This window comes from Pteropus medius, unplaced genomic scaffold (assembly GCF_902729225.1).
Source record: "Pteropus medius unplaced genomic scaffold, Ma_sr-lr_union100, whole genome shotgun sequence".
In the NCBI taxonomy this organism is placed as follows: domain Eukaryota; kingdom Metazoa; phylum Chordata; class Mammalia; order Chiroptera; family Pteropodidae; genus Pteropus; species Pteropus medius.
Window position 1 is genome coordinate 2,295,057 of NW_024354503.1, and position 23,838 is coordinate 2,318,894.

General features: G+C 50.6%; 2 protein-coding genes across 4 annotated transcripts; both read left to right on the forward strand.

Moving 5' to 3' along the window:
- Positions 1-12,529: 12,529 nt before the first annotated feature.
- On the forward strand, positions 12,530-15,478 carry C1QA (complement C1q A chain). 2 transcript variants are annotated; one of them, XM_039854359.1, is made up of 4 exons: positions 12,585-12,684; positions 13,190-13,213; positions 13,507-13,676; positions 14,725-15,478. In XM_039854359.1, the coding sequence occupies exons 3-4, from the start codon at positions 13,514-13,516 to the stop codon at positions 15,297-15,299; spliced, it is 738 nt and encodes a 245-aa protein (XP_039710293.1). In that variant the 5' UTR covers positions 12,585-12,684; positions 13,190-13,213; positions 13,507-13,513; the 3' UTR covers positions 15,300-15,478. The 2 variants fall into 2 exon arrangements, with proteins under 2 accessions (XP_039710292.1, XP_039710293.1); XM_039854358.1 differs by lacking the exon at positions 13,190-13,213 and having other exon boundaries at positions 12,530-12,684.
- A 3,442-nt stretch (positions 15,479-18,920) lies between these two features.
- Positions 18,921-23,469, forward strand: C1QC (complement C1q C chain). 2 transcript variants are annotated; one of them, XM_039854360.1, is made up of 3 exons: positions 18,921-19,070; positions 19,362-19,552; positions 22,635-23,469. In XM_039854360.1, the coding sequence occupies exons 2-3, from the start codon at positions 19,375-19,377 to the stop codon at positions 23,189-23,191; spliced, it is 735 nt and encodes a 244-aa protein (XP_039710294.1). In that variant the 5' UTR covers positions 18,921-19,070; positions 19,362-19,374; the 3' UTR covers positions 23,192-23,469. The 2 variants fall into 2 exon arrangements, with proteins under 2 accessions (XP_039710294.1, XP_039710295.1); XM_039854361.1 differs by having other exon boundaries at positions 18,926-19,070; positions 19,374-19,552.
- The last annotated feature ends 369 nt before the right edge of the window (positions 23,470-23,838 follow it).

Below are 23,838 nucleotides of genomic sequence, written 5' to 3' on the forward strand. Positions count from 1 at the left end.
GCAACAAGTCTCGAGTCTTGGGAAAAACAAACAGCACAAAAAGTTTCCCAAATATGGAGTGGAACAGACCCGTCAGACCTTCATCAGGGATCTGATGACCAGAGACAAGTGACTTGCCCAAGGTCACACGGCACATTAGCATCCATGAAAGGATTCCCAGCTTAGTACCTTCCCCCATGCAGCCGCCACAGCAGTAAAAATGTTCAAAGAAATTTAAAAGCTTTACCTTTGGCCCTTGTTTTATTTTTTTTAATCTTTACTCCTTTTTCTTTGAAGAAAATAGCACATTGGGATTCTTGGAAACTCTTTTTTTTTTCCTTTTAAACAAAAAATAAGCAAACTCAGTCTAGAAGACTCTGAAGACAGAAATGGCATCTCAGCGTCTTCTCCCTACCCGCCCCCCAGACCCGGTGGCTGTCTCCCCGAGTCCCTGGCGGCTGGCACCGTCATGGAAAGGCCCAGCAGGGGGACTTGCCGGACCAGCTGCTGCATAAACAGCAAGCGACTTCAGACAGACTGGAAAATCAGGCACCACTTCAAAGGCGCAATGACAGGCGGTAACGGTGGTGGGAGCATGGAGGTGGCCTCCCCTGACGACCAGCTATAAGCAGGAGGCTAGATGCGCTGCTCTGTTCTCACAGAGAAACAGCTGACAGAGGACAGGTACGGCATCCCCCACCAGCGAGGAAGCTCTTACAATATTTGTCAACCCCTGAGCTCCAGGGGGGCGGATGAGCCCACTTGGGGGCTGGGGGAGAACAGAGCACTGGCCCATGGGATGGGACAGCTGAGCCTGACTCTTTCCAAAGCCAAGTTCACCTGCAGAGCTGCGGGAAAAGGGCAGAGGACTGGGTGGCTGGGAGCCTAGCATGCCCCTGGCCGGCCGAGATAGAGGAGGAGGAAAGGCCTAGCTCCTCACCGCATCCCTCTCAATGCTAGGCAGTATGCAGGCCACAGCAAATGTTGGGGACACATGGTTACTCCCCCCTTTACAGATGAGGGAAAAGTGGACTTGCTGGTCCTGGTGAGGCAGCAGGAAGCCCCACTAGGAAGGGTGGAGTAGAGCAAACATAGTGGGTGTGCGCATGTTGTGTGTATGCCTGTGTGTGCCTGGGTATGTGCACACCCACACATGTGTCTTTAGTACTCCCTCTTTCCTGCTCACACCTTGCTAGTAGTGCTCCCCAAATCACTCATCCCACCTCAGGGCCCCTCGCCTCTCTCTGTCTTCCCTCTCTTTCTTCTGTGTCACCCTTAGAGAGACTTTGGAGTGAGATAACTCAGGTTCTGGATGCAGCCCATCACTCCCAGGTCATGTGACCTCAGACAAGGGACTCGACCTCTCCAAGCCTCAGCTTCTCTGTCTGTAAAATGGGACATGTTGCTTTGCCTTAATGGACAGGTGGAGATGTGTGAAGCTCTGAGCTCGTGCCTGGCACACACAAGCCCCTGATGTATTCAGGTCCGTCCCTCACCTACCTTCCCCTCCACCCTCTTCTTGCTCCTTAGTTCCCAACCGCTCTCAGTGCCTCTGTTTCCCCATCTGTAAAACGGCGGTAATGCTACCTATCTCCAAGGCTGGTGGAGAGGCTTAGGAAAGATATGTTTAAGCAGGGCCACATTCGTCATCATCCTAATGTCTCAATGCCCAGCACATAAATATAAGTTGTTATTACTGAATGAGGGTGGGGCGTTGGCCTGTTTGTGTAACTGTGCACGCATAACTGTTTACACTACTCTTCAGTGTACAATAAGATGGCTTAAGTACATAGGAATATGACCACAAAACCACCACCCAAATCAAAACGTAGAGCCTTCCCAGCATCCTAAAATATTCTCTCTCTTACCTGTACCCACCAGAGGTAACCACTATTCTGGATATAGGCAACGTTTTAGGCTAGAAAAGCTACGGGGTTAGACTGCAGGGAGGAGAATGGATTAGACGGGCAAGGGGAGGCAGGGGAACCACGGTGTGAGTGTCCAGGCAGAGATGTGCAGAGGTTGCATTTGGGGTGAGGGGGTAAGAAAATGCTGGCTGTCAAAGAAGGCCTCTGAGCCTGGGGTCTCAGGGGACCCCTTCTCCAGGAGCTTCTGGCTGCCCGAGGGAGAGGCAGAAAGCACACACGGTGGCTTGTGAGCCCATGCATCTGGGGACTCTGGGCTGGGCCGGCCCAGCAGAGCCTGAAACATGGGCGGCCGCCGCCCTCGGGCCTTTGATGTGACAGAGATGGAGACACACACAGGCCCGACAATTAATTAATTGTGACTTTCACCGCACAGCAGCCGCTTCCTATTGATCTCCGCCCGTCTGGTGTGAGAGAGACAATTAGGAGGGAGCACGGCGGCAGCAGCTAATTACCCACAGAAAGAAAACCATGCCTTTCAATTTATTAAACTTTTATCACAAAAATAACCTGGCTGCCCCCTCCTGCTGAGAAGCAAAGGGGGGTACTCTGGAGCGGCACCCCTCAGTTAGCCCTTCCTAAATACCAAAAGCCTTAGGAAGTCGCAAGCATCTCCTAGTCACAGAAGACCCCACACATACCTGGGCTCTGAGAAATAGAATTGGGAGAGTAGGCACCCCCCATGTCATCAAAACCAGCCCCAGGGCCCGATGCCTGAGTTCTAAGTAACATCAGGAAGCAGACCAAATGAAATCAGGCAGAGGCCTTCGAGGAATCTGGAGGCTTAGATGAAGGTCTGGAAATGTCCAAGCCAAGCTTCAAAGGCTCTTGGAGATCACCCAGTCCCGCCCTTCAGGTGACAGAGGCAGACGGGTATGCAAGCAGGGCCCAGAGTTCATGCAGCCCCTGGAAAAAACCTCCACCAAGCCTCCTAGGATTGTCACTGCCTTCGTTTAGTTCCTGCATTGGAGAGACTGCCATTCCCATTTCACAGATGTGAAACCCGAAGCTCAGAGAGGCCCATGTGCTTGCTGAAGGCCACACAGCTGTATGCTAAAACCCAGTTTGAAGCTCCGCTCTCTTAGTCTCTTAGTGCATGGCCTGGGGTGAGTGACATTACTTCTTAGAGCCCCTTTTCTTACCTGTAAACTGGGGGAGGGGAGGAACCCTGCCTGCCCTAAAGCATGGTAACTGCCATTGCCATCCACAGTAGGGAAACTGAAGCTCTGAGATGGGGTCGCTCACGCGAGGCCAATGCGTGGGTTGCGGGAAGAGTAGAGGATCCCCAGCCAGCCCTCTCTCTGCTCCATAAATGTCTCTAAGTTCTGACCCAGTTCCGCCTCTTGCTGAATGTCTGTGGGGAATCTTGAGCAGGTCACCCACTGACAGAACTTTGATGCCCTTAGATCTGCCTGACTTTGAGAACACTCCTTCAGGAGCATCCTCCACGGAGTGTTCCCACAGCCCCACGAGGCAGGCGGGTTAGGGCATGTTAGAGACGAAGACAAATGACACCTTAGAAGGAAGGGAGGAAGCTGAGGCCGTCCAGGCAGAGCAAGGCTGAGCACCCAGTCTTCAAGCTCCCAAACCAGGGCCCTTCTCAGGCACCTGGGCAGATCGAGTGCCCCAGCCAGGCTCTAACGGCAGCTTGGAACCACACCCCAGGCTGGAACCACATGCTGACCCACAAGCCTTTGCTTCCTCTCCTCCCTGCCAGGTCTAGCCAGATTCCAGAAAGCTCCCCGCAGCCTCCGATCCTGCAGGAGACGGTGGGAATAGAGGGAGAGGTGCTTATCTCACCAGCTCCTACCCCAGTCTCTGCCAATTCTCATCCAGAGCTCCCAGCAACTGCCAGGCTGCCTGGAGCCAAGAGACCGGAGAAATCGAGTGGGGGGCCCCAGAAAGGACTGCTCAGAAGCCCCTTTTCCCAGAGGAGGAAATAACTGAGCCAAGGGCCGTTTGCCCAGTTCTCCAACCCTCCCCTCCCCTCCCCTCCCTTCCCCTCCGTTTCCCGACAGCCAGTGCCTTCACTCCAAGTCCCCAGAGGCACCTGCCGACTCTGAACCAGTTCTGTTTCTCCTTCTGCCTCTTCCCAGTGCCCCAGACCGAAGGACTACAGGTGTTCTGGGGAACCTGAAGGTTAGCCCCTATTCCTACTCTGACCCCTCCAGACCCCTAAACCTGAGGAACCAGGCCTCTGAAGTCAGGGCCACCATTCCCAGAGCCTGTCCCTAGTCAGCAGCCAGGGCTAGTGGCTCTGACAGCCTTTCCCAGGAGCCCGAAAGGGGTTGATTTGCATACTACAGTGTCATTTGCATACTACTTAGGAAAGCCTTTGCTTTTCCCACCTGCAGCAAACCCCAGGCTGATTAGTTCTCCCCACATTGGAGAGTTAATTACTCTCCCGCATAGACCGGGTGTTTATTTGTAATCAGCAGAGGGCTGGGAGGAGGGGAAGGAAACAGGGCAGAAGCAGCTGTCGTTAGCCCAAATTCCTGAGCAGCTCCCTGGCGGAAAATGAGTGCGAACTGGAATGCCACAGACCCAGCCCAAATCCCAGCTCTGGCCTGGTACACTGTGTGACTCTGGGCAGGCTCAGCTCAGCGAAAGGAGAAGGGGTGATTGACCCAAGGTTAGGGGAGTGTGGGACTATTGCCCGCAGTGAGCTGCTGGCAGGACAGGGCAGAGATGGATGAAGGAAGGAGCTCCCAGAACCCAGGAGCCTAGGAAGGGACGAGGCTGGGATAGGACACTGTCTATCCCAGACACCTCCCAGGACTAGCCTAGCGTGGGGCTGGTGGGCAGAGTACTGGCCCCAGAGACTGGAGACTGGACCTGCTCTGCTGTGTGACACCGGGAACCCACTGTCCTCTCTGAGCCACCAGTGCATTGGGGACAACAGCAGTCTCACCAGTCCTCTCATAGGGAATCGCGTGAGCCAGGTAGGGCCATGAGAAACATAAATCTCTACTCAGATCCAGGAAATCTTTCTCAGTTCCCAGGCTGGAAAGAGTCTCGGCCCCAGGGGGAGATTTAGTGACCTTCACTCCCCCACAAAACCGAACTTGCCCCTGTCCTCCTCCCTGAAGGCATTTAAACCCTTTAGCAATTACTTTCCACTTGTCAGGTGCTACAAGGTCATGTCCAAAGGTCTAGGGTGGGCCCAGCCAACGTGTCAAGGTTGGAAGGACTCTCAGTTGCTTTCAGAGCTCCAGAAAGGGAACAGGCTGCCTGTCTCAGATCACCCAGGATGCCTGCGAAAAATGCAGAAATCTCGCCCTAGAGATTCTGATGCAGTAGGTAGGGGTGCGGCTCAGGTTATAATATTCTTAACCAGCTCCCCTAGGTGACTCTAACACAAGGAAATCACTGCTCTGTTTCAACACCTCCCTATTTTTACAGATGGGGAGACTGAGGCCCAAAGGGATGATGTCCGAGGACACACAGCAGAGCCAGTAATAAAATCCAAGTCCCCTACCTCCAGCCCACAGTGGCCTCTCCTGATGAAAATCTGGGACAAGGAGAGATACCTAGAGGGTGGCCTGCCATGCAATGAAGTAGGGGTCATGATAGGGGAACCCAGCTGGGGTTGGTGGCTAGCCCACAGGAGCAATGACCTTGAAGCCTACGTAGGGATTAAGGCTCATATTCCTCTGGGAAACAGAAAGGAGCATCCCCTTCAGCCCATCCCTCCCTACCAAGATAGGCTTTCCAATGAGCCAGAGAGATCTCTGGCTGCACGATCTCCATAGGTTGCCAGATAAAATGTAGAACGGATTTTTTTTTAGTGTAAGCATATCCCATCTATACTGTTATTTATGTGAAATTCAAATTGAATTGGGCACTCTATGTTTTTATTTGTTAAATCTGGCACCCCTGGACCCATAAACAAGTCATTTCACTTCTCCGAGCCTTAGTTTCTTCATCTTTGAAAATAAACCAAATACCCTGTAAGTATACTGTGTCAATTAGTGAGATGACGTATGTAAAATGCCTGGCACAGGGGAGGTAAATTTGTAAAGCTCGCAAATCTTGCCTTCAGGGTTCCCATATCCAATACTTTTATCTCTTCTCTTCTCCTGCCCTTTTCAGAGTTCCTGTTGTAGGCTCCTGATGTATAGGGTGCCAATGAAACATCTTCACAAAGTTATCTGATGCGGTGGAAATAACTCTACCACGTATTGGCTGTGTGACCTTGTGAGAGTTGCTTACCTTCTCTGAGCCTCTGTTGCCTCTCGTGTATAAGGGACTTGTCAGTTACAGCACTCCCTCCCTGGGGTTGTGATGACGAAATGAGATAATGTATTAAGCACTAGTGCTAAGCCTAGTGCCTGTTAACATCTTACAAATGCACTAGGACACATCTTCAATTGTAAAACATCCCAGAGAAGGCGATGCTCGCCCCATGGAAACAATGGATGAAGGTAGAATTTCAGGCAGGTGACTTGCAGATGAGGGGGGAGATCATTTCTGCATGGTGAGCTTTCCCCTGGCCGCTCACCTCCAATCTTCACATCTGTGTAAGCTAGCATCATCCTGGCCTCTGGGTGCTGCTACCCGTTCCTGACTGTGGGGTCTCACAGCCTCCAGGACCCAGGGCCTGGCCCCCACAAGGGAGAAGCAAAGCCTCCTTGCTGGCTCCCACAGCCTGCTCTGTTTGTTTTCCAAACGTTCTCCTAATCCTCTTAAGCTTTTTTACATCTCACCTGCCTGCACCCCTGGTGGCTTCCATTAGCACCTTCCCAGCTAGATCTGCAAGTTGGGAACTTCTCCCAGAGTAGCTCCACCTGGCCGCTGGCAGGCTTGGCCGCTTCCTCTTGGCAGCCAAGATGCTGGTCCCCAGCTGGGGCCAAGAGTTAGGGAGGCGGGGGCACTTCTCAACTAGTCACCATGCCCAGGAGGGGATAGAAGGAGGAGACGGGGACTTCTGCTAAGTGCTGCCACATGCCAAGGACAAGCCACACTGATCTGAAGCCTGGCCACGGTTTGAAGGATGGTTGTCATCCCCAGACACAGAAGTTCTCTCATGCAAGAGCGCATGACAAAGGGGAGGGAGCCCTGAATTTGAACCCACACTGTTTCCACCTCCTCAACAAATTATTTGTTTATAATCTCCTCCGTTTTTCATAAAACAGTTCCAAAAAGTGCTTTTATCTGCTGAGAGAGGCAAAGAATAAAGAATGGACACTGAAGACATATGCAGATTCTCACGGCTTCTTCCCAATTCCCAGACACCCTCCCCCTTTTGCCAACAAAATCCTGATTGTATGGGGTGGGGGGACTGAGAATAGAAGGAGGAACCCAGAAGGCCCCCAGGAGGCCAGCAAGACAAGATTAAGACAATCTTCATCATAAAGAGCAGGGAGAATGAGAAGAGTAGGGGGGAAGGAGGAAAAAGTGGCTCAGGCAGAGGGTCCAGAGGGTTTTTATGTTTTTTGTTTTGTTTTGTTTTGTTTTTTAAGAAAAAGGTTGTTAAAAAAACACATTTTGGCAAGGATGTGGAGAAAAAGGAACCCTCATACACTGTTGATGGGGTTGCGGATCGGTGCAGCCACTATGGAAAACAGTTTGGAGGTACCTCAAAAAATTAAAAATAAAACTACCTTTCGACCCAGCAATTGCACTTCTGGGTATTTTTCCAAAGAAAACCGAAACATAGTTCGTAAAGACCTATGCACCCTTATGTTCACAGCAGCGCTATTCACAGTAGCCAAGATAGGGAAGCAACCTGAGTGTCTATCAATAGACAATTGGATAAAGAAGTTACAGTACATATATACAATGGAATATTACTGTTATAAAAAAATGAAATCTAACCATTTGTAATAACTTGGATGGACCTAGAGGGTATTATGCTGAGTGAAATAAGTCAGACAGAGATGAATACCATATGATTTCACTTATATGCGGAATCTAAGGAACAAAAGAAATGAACAAACTAAATGAAAACAGACTCACAGATACAGAGAACAAATTGGTGATTGCCAGAGGGGACGGGGTTTGTGGAGGCTGGTGAAAAAGGGTGAAGGAATAAAGAAGCAAATTAGTAGTTACAAAACAGTCATGGGGCTGTAGAGTACAGCATAGAGAATATAGTCAATATTATTATAACGGCCGTGTGCAGTGCCAGGTGGGTGCTAGAGTAATCGCGGATAATCACTTCATAAATTATATAGCATTGTACTATATACCTGAAACTAATAGAAAATAATAAAAAAAGAAAAATCGGTTATTGTCATTTGGATATTGATAGTTTTTTATAAAGAACCATGTTTATTTTCATTTACAGCATCAAATACCATAAATAAAGCTGTATGTATGTGTGTATGTATGTATGTATGTATGTATAAGATGACACATTTCTGGCTTAGTATTTGCCTAGCTAGGTAATCAGATTCTATCAAATTCATGCTCACATTTGAAAATATTTATGGCGCTTTCTTTTATTACCAATTTCTAAAGTTCCATGAGAAACGTATTTGCCTTTCTGACGGTAAAGAGCAGCATCCACTGGTCCACAGGGAAGCTGCAGGTCAGGAGCCCCTGACGGCCGGGTACTTTACTTGATCTCAGTCTGAGCTGTGACTGAGAGTCTCCCCAACCCAGACCCCTGGCCACAGATGGAATTTATATCTATTTTGTCTAAAAAAATGTTGTTTATGAATTAATCACTTTTAATAAGATTCCTCCTTATAGAAGTATTAGAAAATATATTTAAATTGTTAACATATTATAACAAGCAAAGTATTTCATTTCAATGTAAGATTTGTAGAAGAAACATTTTCTACTTAAAAAACTTAAAAGTGTGTCTTTTAATTTTAAAAAAAAGAAGTTGTTGGAGAGAGAGGTGTGGGGCAGTGGATGGGAAGAAGGGGTATCAGAGTAAAATCAATGCCCCCTTCTTGGTGTTCAAATGGTACAGCAGAAGATTTGCATATGTTCACAGGGCGTTGTGGGGAGCAGAACTTGCATGAGAATGTTCTAAGCAGCCTTATTCCTCATGACATCCAAAATCCAACTTGAACGGGGGTGGGGGGTGGGGGTGGGGCAGTAAGAGCTGTGATGGGGGTGGAAGGGCTAAACAAAGGATGATAGAGGCATACAATGGAATACTGCTCAGCACGAACAACAACTGACACCTGCAACAACCCAGATGAATCTCACAAGCATGTAAGGTGAAGATGCCAGATGCAAAGGACACATATTGAATGATCCTCTTCACATGAAGTTCAAAACAGGCAGAAGTAACCAAGGGTGACAGAAGTCAGAACATACTGGTCACTTTGGGAGTATGAGGGTTAATGCAAGGGGCACGAGGCAACTTGCTGGGGTGATGGAAATGTTCTATGTTCTGATCTGGGTGTTGGCAAAGACTGTATTCATGCACGTAAAAAGCCAATGAGTAGTACACTTAAAGCTTGTGCATTTTACTGTATGTAAATTATACCTCAATTTTAAAATTAAATAAATAAATACAAGAACCTCTAAGTTTCATTACATTCGCATTTGACTACCTGCATTTTGCCTACTAAGACTCAGAGAGAGAAAGATCTAAAGATACCAAAGATACCAATTTAAAAAAGATAGGAAATGCTGCCGTCACTCCAGACCCTCAAAGAGCCTATTTCTGGAGTGAGCGTGGACAGGGAGACCTGCCTGGACCTGCTGTCCCCAAGTCCGCCTCAGATCCTACGAGCTTTTCATGGTCTAAACATTTCACCGCTGAGTATGACTCCGATCTTTAAAGATTCAATTCCTTTTTCATTTTTTCAAAAAAGGGAGCATCTACATTAGCCAACTGATACTCAGCTGAAGAAAGAGAAATCTGTTTTAATATCAAAACCAGAAGTGACAACATAGAATGATTGCAAAATGGTAATACAGTATCTAACATGCTATTTTCCTAATATTGACCACCTACAATTTTTGCCTAATATGCTGATTGTGGAACTCGGCTTTTGAGATGTAACTTGACCATGAAGAATTTGAGTAATTTGGAGAGGTTTTGTTTTGTTTTGTTGTTGTTGTTGTTTGTTGTTGTTTAAGTTATTCCATAGATTCCTGACTACACTCTGAGATAGGGCCTCACAGACGATGGCTTTACAAGCATTACAAGGTGTTTCCTCACATCCTTCCATCCCCTGCCTCCCCTCCACAACCCTGACTCTGGACAAATGGAAGAATACGCCCATCCCCTCTGACTGAAGATGTCCCTGTAGTGACATTCACAGGCCATTGCTGATCCATTCACTTTTCACATTAATGATATGTTCATTACTATTGACGCCTTTTATTTCTTGGGAAGGGTTTAGAGTCTTGCAAAAGCCTGATAAGTAAAATCATCTAACACTTGGAAATAAGGCAAATAGATAACTGGTGTCCTTTCAAAGTCAAATGAGAGCAGTGTCTGACAAGCCCTCCTAAGGGTCATCTGACACTCTAGGGGAATGTCACTTTGCTTGACTTATTGTTTACTATTGATTGGGCCTAGGCTCTGTAAAGATAGCTGTTAGCTGGTAGAAAACTGATAAGTTGCAAATTATTTTTGTCTGGTAGAGATGCAAATGATTTCTTTTCAATCGGGAGGAGAACCCCAACAGTTATCATTTTATTGCCCTATAGGACATTAAGCAGTTTTGTATCTAATTTAGCGACCTTATGAAAATTCCAGAATTCTTTCTGTGGTTGTTGCTATTGTTGTTTTTGTTTTTACTGAATCTCTCTCTTCTCTCTCTCCATATGTAGGTATATATAAATATTCTCCCTCTTCATGGAACCAGCTTTGTCATCCTACTGGTTCCTCCATTAATAAGCTACAAAAAAAAATTGATGTGTGTTCACTATCTGTTTCTACAAGAATTGTGTATTTACTATTTTGAAAACTACGCTTCGAGAGGCCTTTCACAGTATTTGGCTTTTCCTCCTGCCAACTCGGCCACTCTCTGTGGAGGTGAGTCTGTCTTTGGTTTTTAGTTTCTTAATCTGTAAGATGTGAGCATTCAGGCCGACTGTTCTGACTCTGACAGGTGATATTTCTGACTCTTCTTGCAGGGAAGCAAGACTGACACGGTGCAGTCAAAGAAGGTGGATGCTGGAAAAATTGTTACAGACCATTTGGGGCAAAACTCCCATCCACTATCATCCTGATAGATGGAGAAAGTAAGGCTCAGAGAGGTTAGGTAAATGGCCCATGGTCACACAGACATTATTTATAATGATGACTTATTTTAATGTGGTGTTTGACAGTATACATTTCCCCATAAGTTCACATAATCCCTCAGCAGTCCAGATAATACGGAGGAGGCTGTAATATCCCCATTTTACAGATGAAAACCTGAGGTTCAGAGATATTATGTGGCTTGCCCAAGGTCACACAGAGATTCTCCCAACCTCCTGAATTCCAGGGAGCAAAAGAGGAGCTAGAAGGAGTAGCTCTGTTCCCCTTTCCTTAAACCAAAGCACCTCTCTTTGTATCTGTTGGATATCTACTGGGTGCCCCACAAGATTGCAAATGAAAAAGGAGTCCCAAAAGCTTGAGAACCCCAGCCCCGGGCCGTCTATCTGCCCATGTTCAACAGTCCTTCCTTTTCTCCTCCTCTTTTTCCTCTCCTCCTCCCTCCTGCAAAATCCTTAGGAGGTGGGGGAAACAGTCATGAGAAGAAACAGGAAGATGTGGCCAGCCCAGGCCCAGACACATCGGTTTCCAATCTGGGAGAGACAGAGTCGCCCAATCTAAAGAACAGTGTTCTCAGGCTCGAAGCGGGCAATGATGAAGTAAGCTGTACTGTCGGGTAGTGAGCGCCCCATCGATGAGAGCGAGTAAGACTAGATGATCCAACCAAATGTGAACGGTGACTCTCCAGATGGTAGAATTTATGGGCTTTTGTCACTATTTTTTAAACATCCATAAAAGCTAGTTAGTAAGCATTTGCCATGCACCCAGTGTTTTCGTATGCATATTATGTCATTAAAACTTTATAGTAATCCAGTGAGGTAGATCTGTTGTTCCCAGTTCACGACTAAGAAAACCAAGTCCCTGGATACTCGATAAATGTTTGTCGAATGAGTGAATTTCAAAAAATGGTTACCTGATTACATTTTCTAAGCTATAATGTTAATCAAATATCACGAACAAAGGTAAACAACTACTAGAAAAATCCATCCTCAATTATATTTCTTGTAAAAGGGGGGGGTGGGCGGAGAGAGAGAGAGAGAGAGAGAGAGAGAGAGAGAGAGAGAGAGAACCAAGGCCCCAGGAGGTTAAATGCATTTCCAAGGACATGCAGCTAGGAGGTGGCAGGTCTAAAAAGCTGATCATTGAGCTTCTCATTACTACTGCACTGTTCTTCTTTCTTCGTGCTTTTCTGTATTTTACAAGCTTTTAACAATGCATACCCGTTGCTTTCACAACCCTGAAAAAGTCTTACAAGTTACTGATTTTAAAACAGATTCTTTCACGTCTCCGGTTCTCCCAGCCCCGCCCAATACCCTCTCCACTGCCTCCATCCTTGCAGACTCCTGCTTTGCTGACCATGCCCCCGCACCAGCTGTGGCTTGGGGTAGGATGTCCGATGTCCCAGTCTTGCTGAGGTCTGCTCAAAATGTCCCTGGCGGCCTCTGGCCCCTGGGGCAATTCCGGGGCCATGTCCAGAGAAGGAGAAGGGGAAGTCGGAAGGGATGTGAAACTTGGCCACTGGCCGGCACCGCCCCTGCTGGGTGTCCCACAGGGGTCCCCGGGTGGACAGCAGGAACATCCAGTCAAGTTGACCATTGGAGGCAGGTGAGGCCAGCCTGACCGGGAGGGGGCTATGAAATTCAGGGAACCAGGCAAGCAGGCTTAGGAGGCTGGATAACTAAGGCAGGGAGGGAGGGAGAGCACCACTAGCTGGTCTGTGCCAGAATGAGGTTGGGTGGGGCGCTGATCCAGGACTCAGAATCTGGGACTGGGGAGCCCTTTACTCCGTGGGCTTTAGGGGAGGGTGGGGGTGGTGAAACAGACCCATCAGCTCTAACTAGAGTTCCTGGGTCCTGGCCCCCCAAAACACAAGAAGCTGGGAAAAGGATGAGAGGTTCAGAGCCCAGCAGAGGGGTCTCACTGACGGGACAGGGGGTGACAGTCAGCCTGAAAGAAGCCAAGTGTGTGAGGGAGTGAGCAGAAGTGTTGTGTCAGGTGTTTGTGAATTCCTGTGCGTATGCACAGCTCTGCCATCTGAGTGAGAGAATGTTAATTAAGCAAGGAGCAGGCTCTCAATAAATATTTGTTCAATGAAATTGATCATCTGTAGGAGTATATGAACGTGTGTGTCCAGGTGAGTGAGGGATGGAGTCTATCTGGGTGTCAGTTTGTTTGTCCCTGAGTGTGTGGGAGAGAAGTGATTTGTGTGTCTGGGTGTGTGACTAAAGGTATGCTCAGTTGCATGTGTGTGTCTGTGTTTGTGTTTCTATATATATACACGTGTGTGTTCCCTGGAGAAGGGAGGTGTGCATTGGTGGTGGGAGGATGTGTATATATCATTGGGGAATGGGGGGATTCGAGCGTGTGAGTTGGGTGGGCACGAGTGTGAGATGTCCAGCCTGCCCAGGCCCTGCCGTGTCTCCACAGTGGCATCATGGAGGCTCCATGGGGCTGGCTGGTGGTCGGTGTGCTGGCCATGTCCCTGGCCTCTACAGTGACCCAGAACGTGTGCCGAGCACCAGATGGGAGGGACGGGGCTGCAGGACCACCTGGACGACCCGGGAGGCCAGGCCTCAAGGGAGAACAAGGGGAGCCAGGTAAGCACCTCCCCCTGGACCCCAGTCCTTCATCCCTTGGCCTGACCTGGCCCCCAGGATGGAGGCTTGGGAGTGGCACTGAGAAGCAGGAGTCTACCAGGGTCCCCACATAAAGGTTCTTTAGTCTGCACTTGGTCCCAGGGGCCGAGGGGGCCCTAGCCTTCTCCCTGGGCCATGTGCCCAGACCCCCAAGCCTCTCCATATCCCCCTCCCCTGACTGCCTTCCTCTCCTCTAAAGAATAGGTCACTGCAAGCAATGAATAAGAATGGTCCCAAAGCGTTGCCCAAATCCTTGGTGATTGTTCAGTTACCAGAATAATTAATGCCCTAAGTTTCAGACTCAGGAGCCCTAGTCTTTCTGTGTGACCTCAAGCAAGTTACTGACCCTCTCTGAGACTTAGTTTCCTCATCTGTAAAATAGAGAAATAACCCCAGCCGGCACATAGGAAGAGATCAATTAATGGCAACTACCCTGTTTGTTTTTTTCTACCACCACCCCCAACTCTGTTCCTGCTTCCCGCTTCCTGGCCTCTTCAGGCTTCAAAAACTCTCTCATTTCAGAAAAAAAGCTTGGGGGTGAAGGAAAAGGGAGGAGGACATGACAAGAGTGGCAAAGGAAAGTGTTGTGTGATCCCCCTGAGTTCCCAGTCCCCAGCAGACCAGAAAGATCTGCAGACATTTGCAATAATTTGCCTCCCGGCATCCTACATGTAGTTCTCAAAATTGAAGAGGTTAGGGTCAGTGGCCTGATGGGGTATGGGATGCAAGGCCATGAGCACAAACACAGTAAAGGAGCCAGTGCCCTGCTTTTCGTAGAATCTGACACTTTCCCAACTGCCTGTTCATACTTCTCTCCATTATATAAAGAAGCTGAGGCTCAGAGAGGTTGAGACACTTGCCAAAGGTCACACAGCCAGCCATAATCAATGTCTTGAAAGCCCAGGCACACCCCTGTCCTCTATCCCACAGCATCCCAGGGTCTCAGCCATCTCCCTGAGGACGAGCAGACACTAGACTCTCACTCCCGACCTGGCCTTTCTCCCAACAGGAGCCATTGGCATCCGGACAGGCATCCAAGGCCTTAAAGGAGACCAGGGGGACCCTGGCCCCTCTGGAAACCCTGGCAAAATGGGCTTCCCTGGGCCCAGTGGTCCCCTGGGTGCCCCGGGCATTCAAGGATTGAAGGGCAGCAAGGGCAGCCAGGGAAATATCAATGACCAGCCTCGGCCAGCCTTCTCAGCCATAAGGCGGAATCCGCCGATGGGCGGCAACGTGGTCATCTTCGACATGGTCATCACCAACGAGGAAGGCCGCTATCACAGCCACTCGGGCCGGTTCATCTGCGCTGTGCCAGGCTACTACTATTTCACCTTCCAGGTGGTGTCCAAGTGGGACATCTGCCTGTCCATCATGTCCTCCAGGAAGGGCCAGTTCCCACGCGCCTTGGGCTTTTGTGACGCCAACAGCAAGGGAAACTTCCAGGTGGTATCTGGGGGCACGGTGCTCCAGCTCCAGCAGGGAGACCAGGTCTGGATTGAAAAGGACCCCGCCAAGGGCCGCATTTACCAGGGTTCTGAGGCAGACAGCGTCTTCAGCGGCTTCCTCATCTTCCCATCCACCTGAGCCAGGGAGGATCCCCTCCCTACCCTTGCCTCATCTGCTTCCTGCTGTGTGACCCAAGCCTACTCATTCCACCTCTCTGGTGTGTCTGCTCTGCTCTGTAACGTGGGGGTGCTGCTCTTTTAGCTGAAGAGAGATCATTCCCTAGGACTCTTCCTGGAATAAATATCTGAGTCCATGTCTGCTGGCTCGAGATTCCGTTGCTACGCTGAGCATTGGAAGGGAGGCATAAGAATGACAACAATTATTGAGTGCTTACAAGGCAGGCCCTTATTTAGTATTTTACATTATATATTTGGCAGGTCTTGGGAGCCTCATGGACCTGAGTTCAAATCCTGGGGCCATCATTTACTAGTTCTCCAGCTGTGTGCATGTTATATAACTTCAGCCAACCTCAGTTTCCTAGTCCGTAAAGTGGGAATAATAATGGCACCTACTCCAACGGTTGTTGGGAGCATTAAATGACTTACTATATGAAAATTGCAGAGCAGTGCCTGGTCCTTCGTAAGGGCTTCATAAATTTTAGCTATCATTATATTTGTATAATCCTTACAATTGAGCTCTGAGGTGGGTATATGGCCCTATTTTACAGATAATGAAACTGAGGCTGGGCACTGGGGCGGACACAAAGCCTAAAGTCAGTATTTAAGAAGAGGAGCTAGGATTTGACTCCAAGTCTTAATAATGTCCAAGCCTGTGTTTAACTGCTATCCTCGCCAACCTTCACAGCCAGACACCTGACAAATGACACACATGATTTCCAACCCTGAACCAGAAAGCCTGGAGCAGGGCTCAGAGTGGGGAAGTAATTGGCCCAAGGGCACCCAGCCGCCCACTCTGTGCAGTTTCCTGAGTCCAGCCCTGGGCTTCCGCCCCGGCAGGCATAGAGGCTGGGGCTGCTGCCTGCTGGGCATCTCGCCTGGGTTGGGGACTTGGGATGGTGGGTCTGGAATGTTTGTGGTTCATTCCCAGGGTCCCACATAGCCCGTCCAGAAGCTGCTTAGAAGCAGGAAGCCCCACTGTGTCCTTTCTCTGTGAGGAAAATAAGGAGATCAGAAAATGTCCAGCGCCCGGTGCATTTTCCCAGAGGGAGCCAAGCCAATTTTATCTCACGCTGCACACGCACGTACACACACCCGATTATACATATGCACACCACCAGGGCACACACACCTTCCTCGAGACATACGTGGACTCTCATTCCTGGACCAAAACTCAGCCTCTCCTCACCAAAATGCGGGCACAGTGGTCCCCACCTCAGCACACATCCACTCCCTGCACCTCTCCTGCACGGCCCTGGACGCGGCCACGCGAGTTATGCCCTCGAACTCACAGACGCACCGGGGATACACGTGCTGTGGTACCTATACACCCCTGATTCACACGCTCAAGTGCCCCTTATAAACCATCAGACGTATTCCTGCTCACACACCTTGAGACATGTGTCCAGACACTCCTCTGACACAGATGTACACATTCTCCTCTGCTAACGTACCCGTGCCTTAGAAACACCCATGTTTTCTCACACGCTGACCACCACACACCCTGACCCTCCCAAAGGGACTGTGTCTCTCATCCACAGGCTGACACACAAGCAGCCTTGGAGTCCTTACATACATACGACGCCCCATGCCCACCTCCAATATGCCCTGAAGACCTTCTCCTGGGGCCGTCCCGCCAACAGCCTTTGGGGGTCAGAAGAAGAGAGTGACCCCTCTGTAGATTGGGGCAGTGCTGGACTACACACAGCCCCTCAACCCCCACTGGGTCTCCAGTCTTCACCAGCTCCCCACCCTGTTCCCCAGAACATACAGAGCCATGGACTGGGAAAAGAAACAAATTCTGAGCATCTACTATATGCTGGGCATTTCATAGCCACGGATGCATTTAATCCCAGCAAGATCGAGAAGGACACTGAGGCTCAGAGAAAGGAGACATTTCCCCATGGTCACACTGCTAGAAAGTGGCATGGCCTAGATCTGAACCAGCTCTGCCTGACCCCAAAGTGGAGGGTTTCTTTCATTGCAGTGGGACTCAAAGAAAATGTCAGGGACGGGGGCCCCATAAGTGGTAGAAGAGACCAGGCCATAGAAATGGTGGGAAGGGGCTGCTCCTTACCCTGAATTCCACCCCTATCTACCCACGTCCGCGGTGGCAAATCGCTGGCCCTGGGATGCAGGGACAGAGCTGGGCCGGGTGGGTGGGGCAGGGAAGGACTGAGTGTGGGCCAAGGCTGCCATCTGCTGGACAAACCAGACTCAGGCGCAAATGAGACGAGGAAGATAGGACCTCAGGTGCCATCCAGCCTGTCAATGCCCCTGCTCCCCACCCCCACCCCAAGGTCTCCCAGGGTCAAGTGCATTCACGTCCTCGCTCTCGTCCCACACTCTGCAGCCCCGTGCTAGAGGATGGGAGGACAGATGGGGAGACTGAGCCCTGAAGGTCACTTGAAAGGCAGGGGCAGGGCTCTGCTCGCCTGCACGTGCCCAGCATGGGGCAAAGCATCAGTGTGCATCACACAGATTCCTCGCCACTGCCCTGCATGGGAGCTATTAGGAGCCCCCACCCCCATTTACAAAGGAGGATCCTCTGCTCAGGGAGGGCAAACCACCCACCCCGAGTGACATTGGGGGAAGGAGTGGGGTCAGGATTGGAACCGTTTGTAGCCTAACAACTCCTTCCACCCTGGATTCTCATGTGAGGAGAAGAGAAAAAGAGCTGGGGCGGGGGGTGAGGGAGGCTCTGTCAGCTCGGCCAACCTGGCCCCGACTGGCAATGCCTCACAGGCCACAAGGGACTCAAGGTCAGAGGCGGAGGTAGTAGGGATGGAGGTGAGGAAGGTGGTGCTGGCAGGGAAGGTGGGGTCATCAGCAGCCCTAGCAAAGGGAGGGGTGTCAAGACGCAAAGCCCCAGTCTCCTCCACCACCCAGTATGCGGATGGGAAGACTGAGACCGTGAGGGGTCAGTGGTTTGCTGAGGCCTTAGGGCAAGGGGGTGGCAGGGCTGGTAGGAGACCCCAAGGCCCCTGACTCTGGAGCCAGAGGAATCTGTCCACCACAGCAGGCTGCCCAGCATCTCAGCTTGCCCACCCTGGGTGTCCGTCCCCACGTACGACAAATGTGAGGAGCATATGGAAGTTCCTGTGATAAGGCCTACCACTTGACAAGTGCATGCGAGGCTGATTTCTGGGAACAGCTAAACGGGAGTCAGGGCAAGGCTCCGGACCCTGAGAAACCACTGACTACGTGACTTTTGGCAAAGGCTTTCACCTCCCTGAGCCTCCGTTTCCTCATCTGAAAAGGGGGGTGGTTTTATAACTTCCTTCTGGGGATATTGTGAAATAACTGAGTCTCAGGAACAATAAATGCCAACAAATGGGAATGGACATTAGATGGGCTGAACTTAACTCTAGGGGAAGTCTGCCCAGGAGACTTATGTGTACACACACACACACACACACACACACACACACATCCTTCACCAGATCCGGCGCTATCGCCATTTCCTCATTTCGGACACTCATGACCCAGGGGTGGGGGGACACAGGGGCGTCACTGTGGTCAGCCTAGCTCAATACCCCAAAGAAAGTATTGAGTCAGGGAAAATTGTGGGAAAGGGGATGTGGGAATGTGGGGAGACAGTGAGAAGGGGCCGCCCAGTCAGCGCTGGGCCCTCCTTGCTGTGTCCGCTCTGACACGGTGTCCTCTCGCCTAGGAGAGGGGAAGCAGATCTGAGGACATCTCTGTGACCAGACTAGAAACCTCCTACCCCCAGGTGAGGTCAGGACCCCCATTCAGACAAGGGCAAACGGCAGTTTTCCCCCGCCGGCTTCCTGAATCATGGTCCCAGGGACAGCCTGCTATGTGAGAAGAAGGAGGGTCCCCATCTCCGCTGAGCGGAGAGCCCGGGCTCCAAGAAAACACCCCACTCTCTAGCTATCATGCGGTCCCAAGGGGTGAGGGGCCCGGGAAAGGGAGGTAGGCTCCTGAGGACAGAGAGGGAGGAGCGCTGCGGAGTGGGATGGTGAGGGGCTGGGTGGGCCAGCTGAGCTCTCTCCCCATCCGGCTCCTTCTCCAGGATGGACAAGGGCTCCATCTCGTGGCCCCTCCTTGGACTAGACCTGCTGCTCCTGCTGGCACTGCCGTCTGGGGGCCAGGCCGGCACAGAATGCTATGGAATCCCCGGAATGCCGGGCCTGCCTGGGGCCCCAGGGAAGGACGGGTACGATGGACTACAAGGGCCCAAAGGTGAACCAGGTGAGTCTGCTGGCCTGGTGGGGAGGGGTCACCTAGGGCCTGCGGGGAGGGGGCAGAGTGCAGGTCTGGGGCTGACGCGGGGAAGGAGGACGGTAACTCGATGGCAAAGAGTGCTGACCCTCCTGCCACAACTTCTCCCAGGGCAGAGTCCAACTCTCACGGCAGGTGTAGCCCCTCTGTCCTCAGAACCCAGATCTCGAGCCTCCCCAGTTGCCTCATCTGATAGCGGAGGAAACACAAGCACCTGCCCCAGAGGCGGCGGGGGAACCACAGGACACGACCCACGCGAAACCTTTGGCAAACTCTAAAATGCTAAGCTACCGTTTTATTACAACCCCTCTACTACTTGCCCTGCACCCCCGGGGGAAGGCGGAGCCCACGCGGTGAATGTACACGATGCACAGACCGTCAAATCCCAGCCCCACCACTTCCCACCATGCAAACTTGTACGAGCGACTTAACCCTGCAGGGCCTCTGTGTCCTCATCTGTAAAATGGAGAAATAGCAGCACCTACTGCACAGGGCTGCGGTGACGATTAATTAAGTTTAAATATAAAACAGTACCGAGCACATGGTAGATACCAGGTTAAGTGTAGGCTATGGCTATTATTGCTGCTTTCATCATTGTTTATATCAGAGACCTGTGCTCACCTCCCTCCCCAGGATTTGGGTCGTTAGAGGAGGGAGGAGCGAGCGAGAAGTCAGGATCACAGGCACAGAATCTTCTGTGGGAGATTCACGGGCGAGCCCCGGCATGAGCGAAGGGGGCTGAGGATACGAGTGAGGCTGGTGTTGGCGAGACTGGGGTCTGGGGGTGCCTGGTCAGAGAGGAGGTGCATATGGGAGGCAGAGTATGTCTGGAGGCTGAGGTCAGCTTAGGCAGAGGTGATGAGGGTGGCAGAGGAGGGGGCTGGAGGGGAACCAGTGAAGTAGAATGTCCTTAGGGACCTCCCCACTGCCATCTTCCCTCCTGGCAATAGAGTGTGGGGAATAGAATGTGGGGAATTTCACCCACATTCCAGAAGGAATTCTCCAATTCAGGGTGAGCTGAATTGAGGACCTCAGGTCTGCCATTTTTCCAGACCTTGTACTGCCTGCCTCTGGCCATCTCACTGCCCAGGGTGGCTGAGGGTCAATTTTTGAGCTCCTACTATGCCAGGCACAGTTCCAAATGCTCTACATATATTTATCTCATGGAGCAGGTAAAATTGCTAATCCTATTTTACAAATGAGAAAACTGAGGTCAAAATCCTTTAAAGAAGCGATATATTCCCATTTTACAAGTGTCAAAGCTAAGGTTCAGAGAGATTGAGCAATTTACCTGAAGTCACACTGTAGAATCCTATCCAACTCCAAAGGCCACACCCTCAACCATTACCCTCCATGCCTCTTGGACCCCCTCCCCACTGCAGTATCCTGCCCCTCCCAATCAGTCATTGGGAGATGTCTCCAAGGATGAGACAGGGCCCCACTCAGTACCTCTGACAGCCATCGCAGGACCTGACATTACTGAGCACTCCCAATGAGGTGCCTGGCACGTGTGCTCTCCCACCCCACCCTTCCAGTGGCTCTGTGGGATCAGTTCTACTATGTCCTTATCTCAACTGGACAAACAGAGGCTCAGGAAGGGGAGGTCAACTGCCCAGAGTCACAAAGCCTGAAGCCTTAGGTCCGCTTAATCCTGATCCTCCACGCCTAACCCTGGGACCTAAAAGGCTCACAAGCCATGCAGAGAATCTGTCACAAATAGGTCTGCATAGACACCTACCCCTAAGAATGTCAGAGGAGGAAGCAGCGATGAGGGCAGGTGGGGTGGTCAGAGAGGGCTTCCTGGAAGAGGAAATTGGAGCTAGACCCTAAAAGATGAGTAAGGTTTAGAAGAGGAGAGAAAAATCTCACAGAGGCTCCGATGATCAGGGTAGTAACAAGAATCAGACGTTTTGACTGGGACTCAGCCAGACCTGACTTTGAGTCCTGAGTCCACCTTGAACCAGCTACATGGCCTTGGGCAAGTCTGTGGCCTCAATTTCCTCATCTTCAACATGAGGGAAGTTGAACCAGGCCAGCCGTCATGGGAGGCTGCAGTGGGCTAAAAGGGGCTGGGGGAACTAAAGAGAATAGCCTTCTTAAGGGAACAGATTCTCTTTGGCTCCATTCAGTGGTTCCCATGTGCTAAGCTGGCCTGGGGAACAGATACAGGTTTCGTGGGGCTCTGAGGCTTAGAAAATGTCGAGGGCCCTCTTTAAGAAAAATAATACAAAATTAGGGACATTCAATCGCAGGGAGGGCGGCGCTATACAAACCTACATGTGCTACAAAATTGTATTGGAACTATATACACGCACACACACACGTAAGTAGTGTGTGTAAACGTGGGGCCCCATAGACTGCAGAAAGGCCAGTTTCCAGTTTTCGATATTGTACTTTTTTTGTGCAAGATGTGCCGCTGGGGAAAATTAGGTGAGGGGCATACGGAGCCTCCCTGTCCTTTTCCCTTTGTTTTTCTTTCTTTCTTTTGCAACTTCCTGTGACTCTATACTTATTTCAACATAAAAAGTTGAAAACATTTATGAGTATAAAATTAGGCAAAGGGCCTTGAAGGGGCCAGTGCACGTTAATGGGCCCTGAAACTTAAGTCTGATGAGCTTTCCAGGAAATCTGCCTCTGAGCAAACTTCTGATTTTTGTCGAGAAAAACCGAAGACCTAGACTTTTAGGTGAGTTGTGAACTTGTTAATGTTGGGCCCCAGATAAAAAGTTTTAAAAAATTGGGCAGGTGAAACATAAGGTATCAGAGTCGTGGCCTCCGGCACACTGAGATCCTCCTGAGCTGGCTAGTCCTACCCTCCCCATCACACATGTGGAAACTGAGGCTGAGAGACAGGTGACTTAACCAAGATCAGAAGGCGAGTCCATGGGGAGGCAGGGCTTGTACTAGGGTCTCCCTCCCCTCTGGCCAACTTATAGGCTTTGCCCACAGCTCCGAGGTGGAGCGTGCATCTGGGAGAAGAAAGTTCTAGAAAACAAACCCCTGCGGTCTGTCCCCTGCCCCATCACTTCCTTCCCACCTGCTCTCTCCCCAGGAATTCCAGCTAGCCCTGGGACACGAGGACCCAAAGGTCAGAAGGGAGAAGCCGGCACACCTGGTTATCCTGGTAAAAATGGCCCCATGGGAGCCCCTGGGGCTCCGGGGTCTCCCGGAATCATGGGACCTCCCGGGGAGCCGGGTGAAGAGGGCAGATACAAGCAGAAGCACCAGTCAGTGTTCACGGTCACACGGCAGACAGTTCAGTTCCCAGCGGCCAACGGCCTGGTCAAGTTCAACATAGCTGTCACCAACCCGCAGGGGCATTATGACACGAGCACGGGCAAGTTCACCTGCCAAGTCCCTGGGCTGTACTACTTTGCCCACCACACGTCGCAAACGGCCAACCTGTGCGTGCAACTGTATCGCGACGGTGTCAGGGTCACCACCTTCTGTGACCACATGTCCAACACCAAGCAGGTCAGCTCAGGTGGTGTGCTGCTACAGATGCAGGTGGGCCAGCAGGTGTGGCTGGCGGTCAATGACTACAACGGCATGGTGGGCACTGAGGGCTCTGACAGCGTCTTCTCCGGCTTCCTGCTCTTCCCCGACTAGAGGGGAGGCCTATTCCAGCCCTGGGTCACTCCACCTCCCTCGGCTTTCCTGCATGGACTTGCCATGTTGTATCCTCGCTCAGGCCATTCTCTCCACCTGATGGACTCCTCCAAGAAGCCCGCCCTGACACCCCACACCTCATGAGTTCTCTTCCTTCTCAGAGCTCCTGCAAGATTCATTGCTTTGACGCTTAACCGACACCTCTAGTACTATCGTTAGTTTTTTCTAAGTCTTGGAAGAGGCAGGGAGATACATAAATAAATGATTAAATCAATAGATACGCATGGTTCTGATTCCTCACTCCCAATTCCTTGAAGAAGCAAGTCTCTTTATCGTCACTATTGCACCTGCTACAGTCATCTGTGGGCTCTAGACCCAGACAGGGCATCTACTTGGGGCTCAGTAAAGGATGGTGTCAATGTTGAGACACTCAGCAGCATTTGGCCATTCGGGAGAGAAAGCTCAAGCGTGGTAGAAGCCCCCACGATGCCATCTGCCATCGCTTGTTTAGATGAGAGGCACTGCTGTCATTAAAGGTATCCATCATGCTCACAGGTAAACAGGAGTGTGTTTGAATTCTCAGACCTGTGTCAACCTGTGTTGAATTTTGGGAGCACCTGTCACAGGAGGGGTTTGGGCTCGATAAG

Coding starts and splice junctions, on each gene's coding strand:
- C1QC (XM_039854360.1), top strand. CDS start 19,375: ATGGACAAGGGCTCCATCTCGTGGCCCCTCCTTGGACTAGACCTGCTG. Junction 19,553..22,634: donor AGGGCCCAAAGGTGAACCAG/GTGAGTCTGCTG, acceptor CTCTCTCCCCAG/GAATTCCAGCTAGCCCTGGG.
- C1QA (XM_039854358.1), top strand. CDS start 12,548: ATGTCCAGAGAAGGAGAAGGGGAAGTCGGAAGGGATGTGAAACTTGGC. Junction 12,685..13,506: donor AAGTTGACCATTGGAGGCAG/GTGAGGCCAGCC, acceptor GTGTCTCCACAG/TGGCATCATGGAGGCTCCAT. Junction 13,677..14,724: donor GGGAGAACAAGGGGAGCCAG/GTAAGCACCTCC, acceptor TTCTCCCAACAG/GAGCCATTGGCATCCGGACA.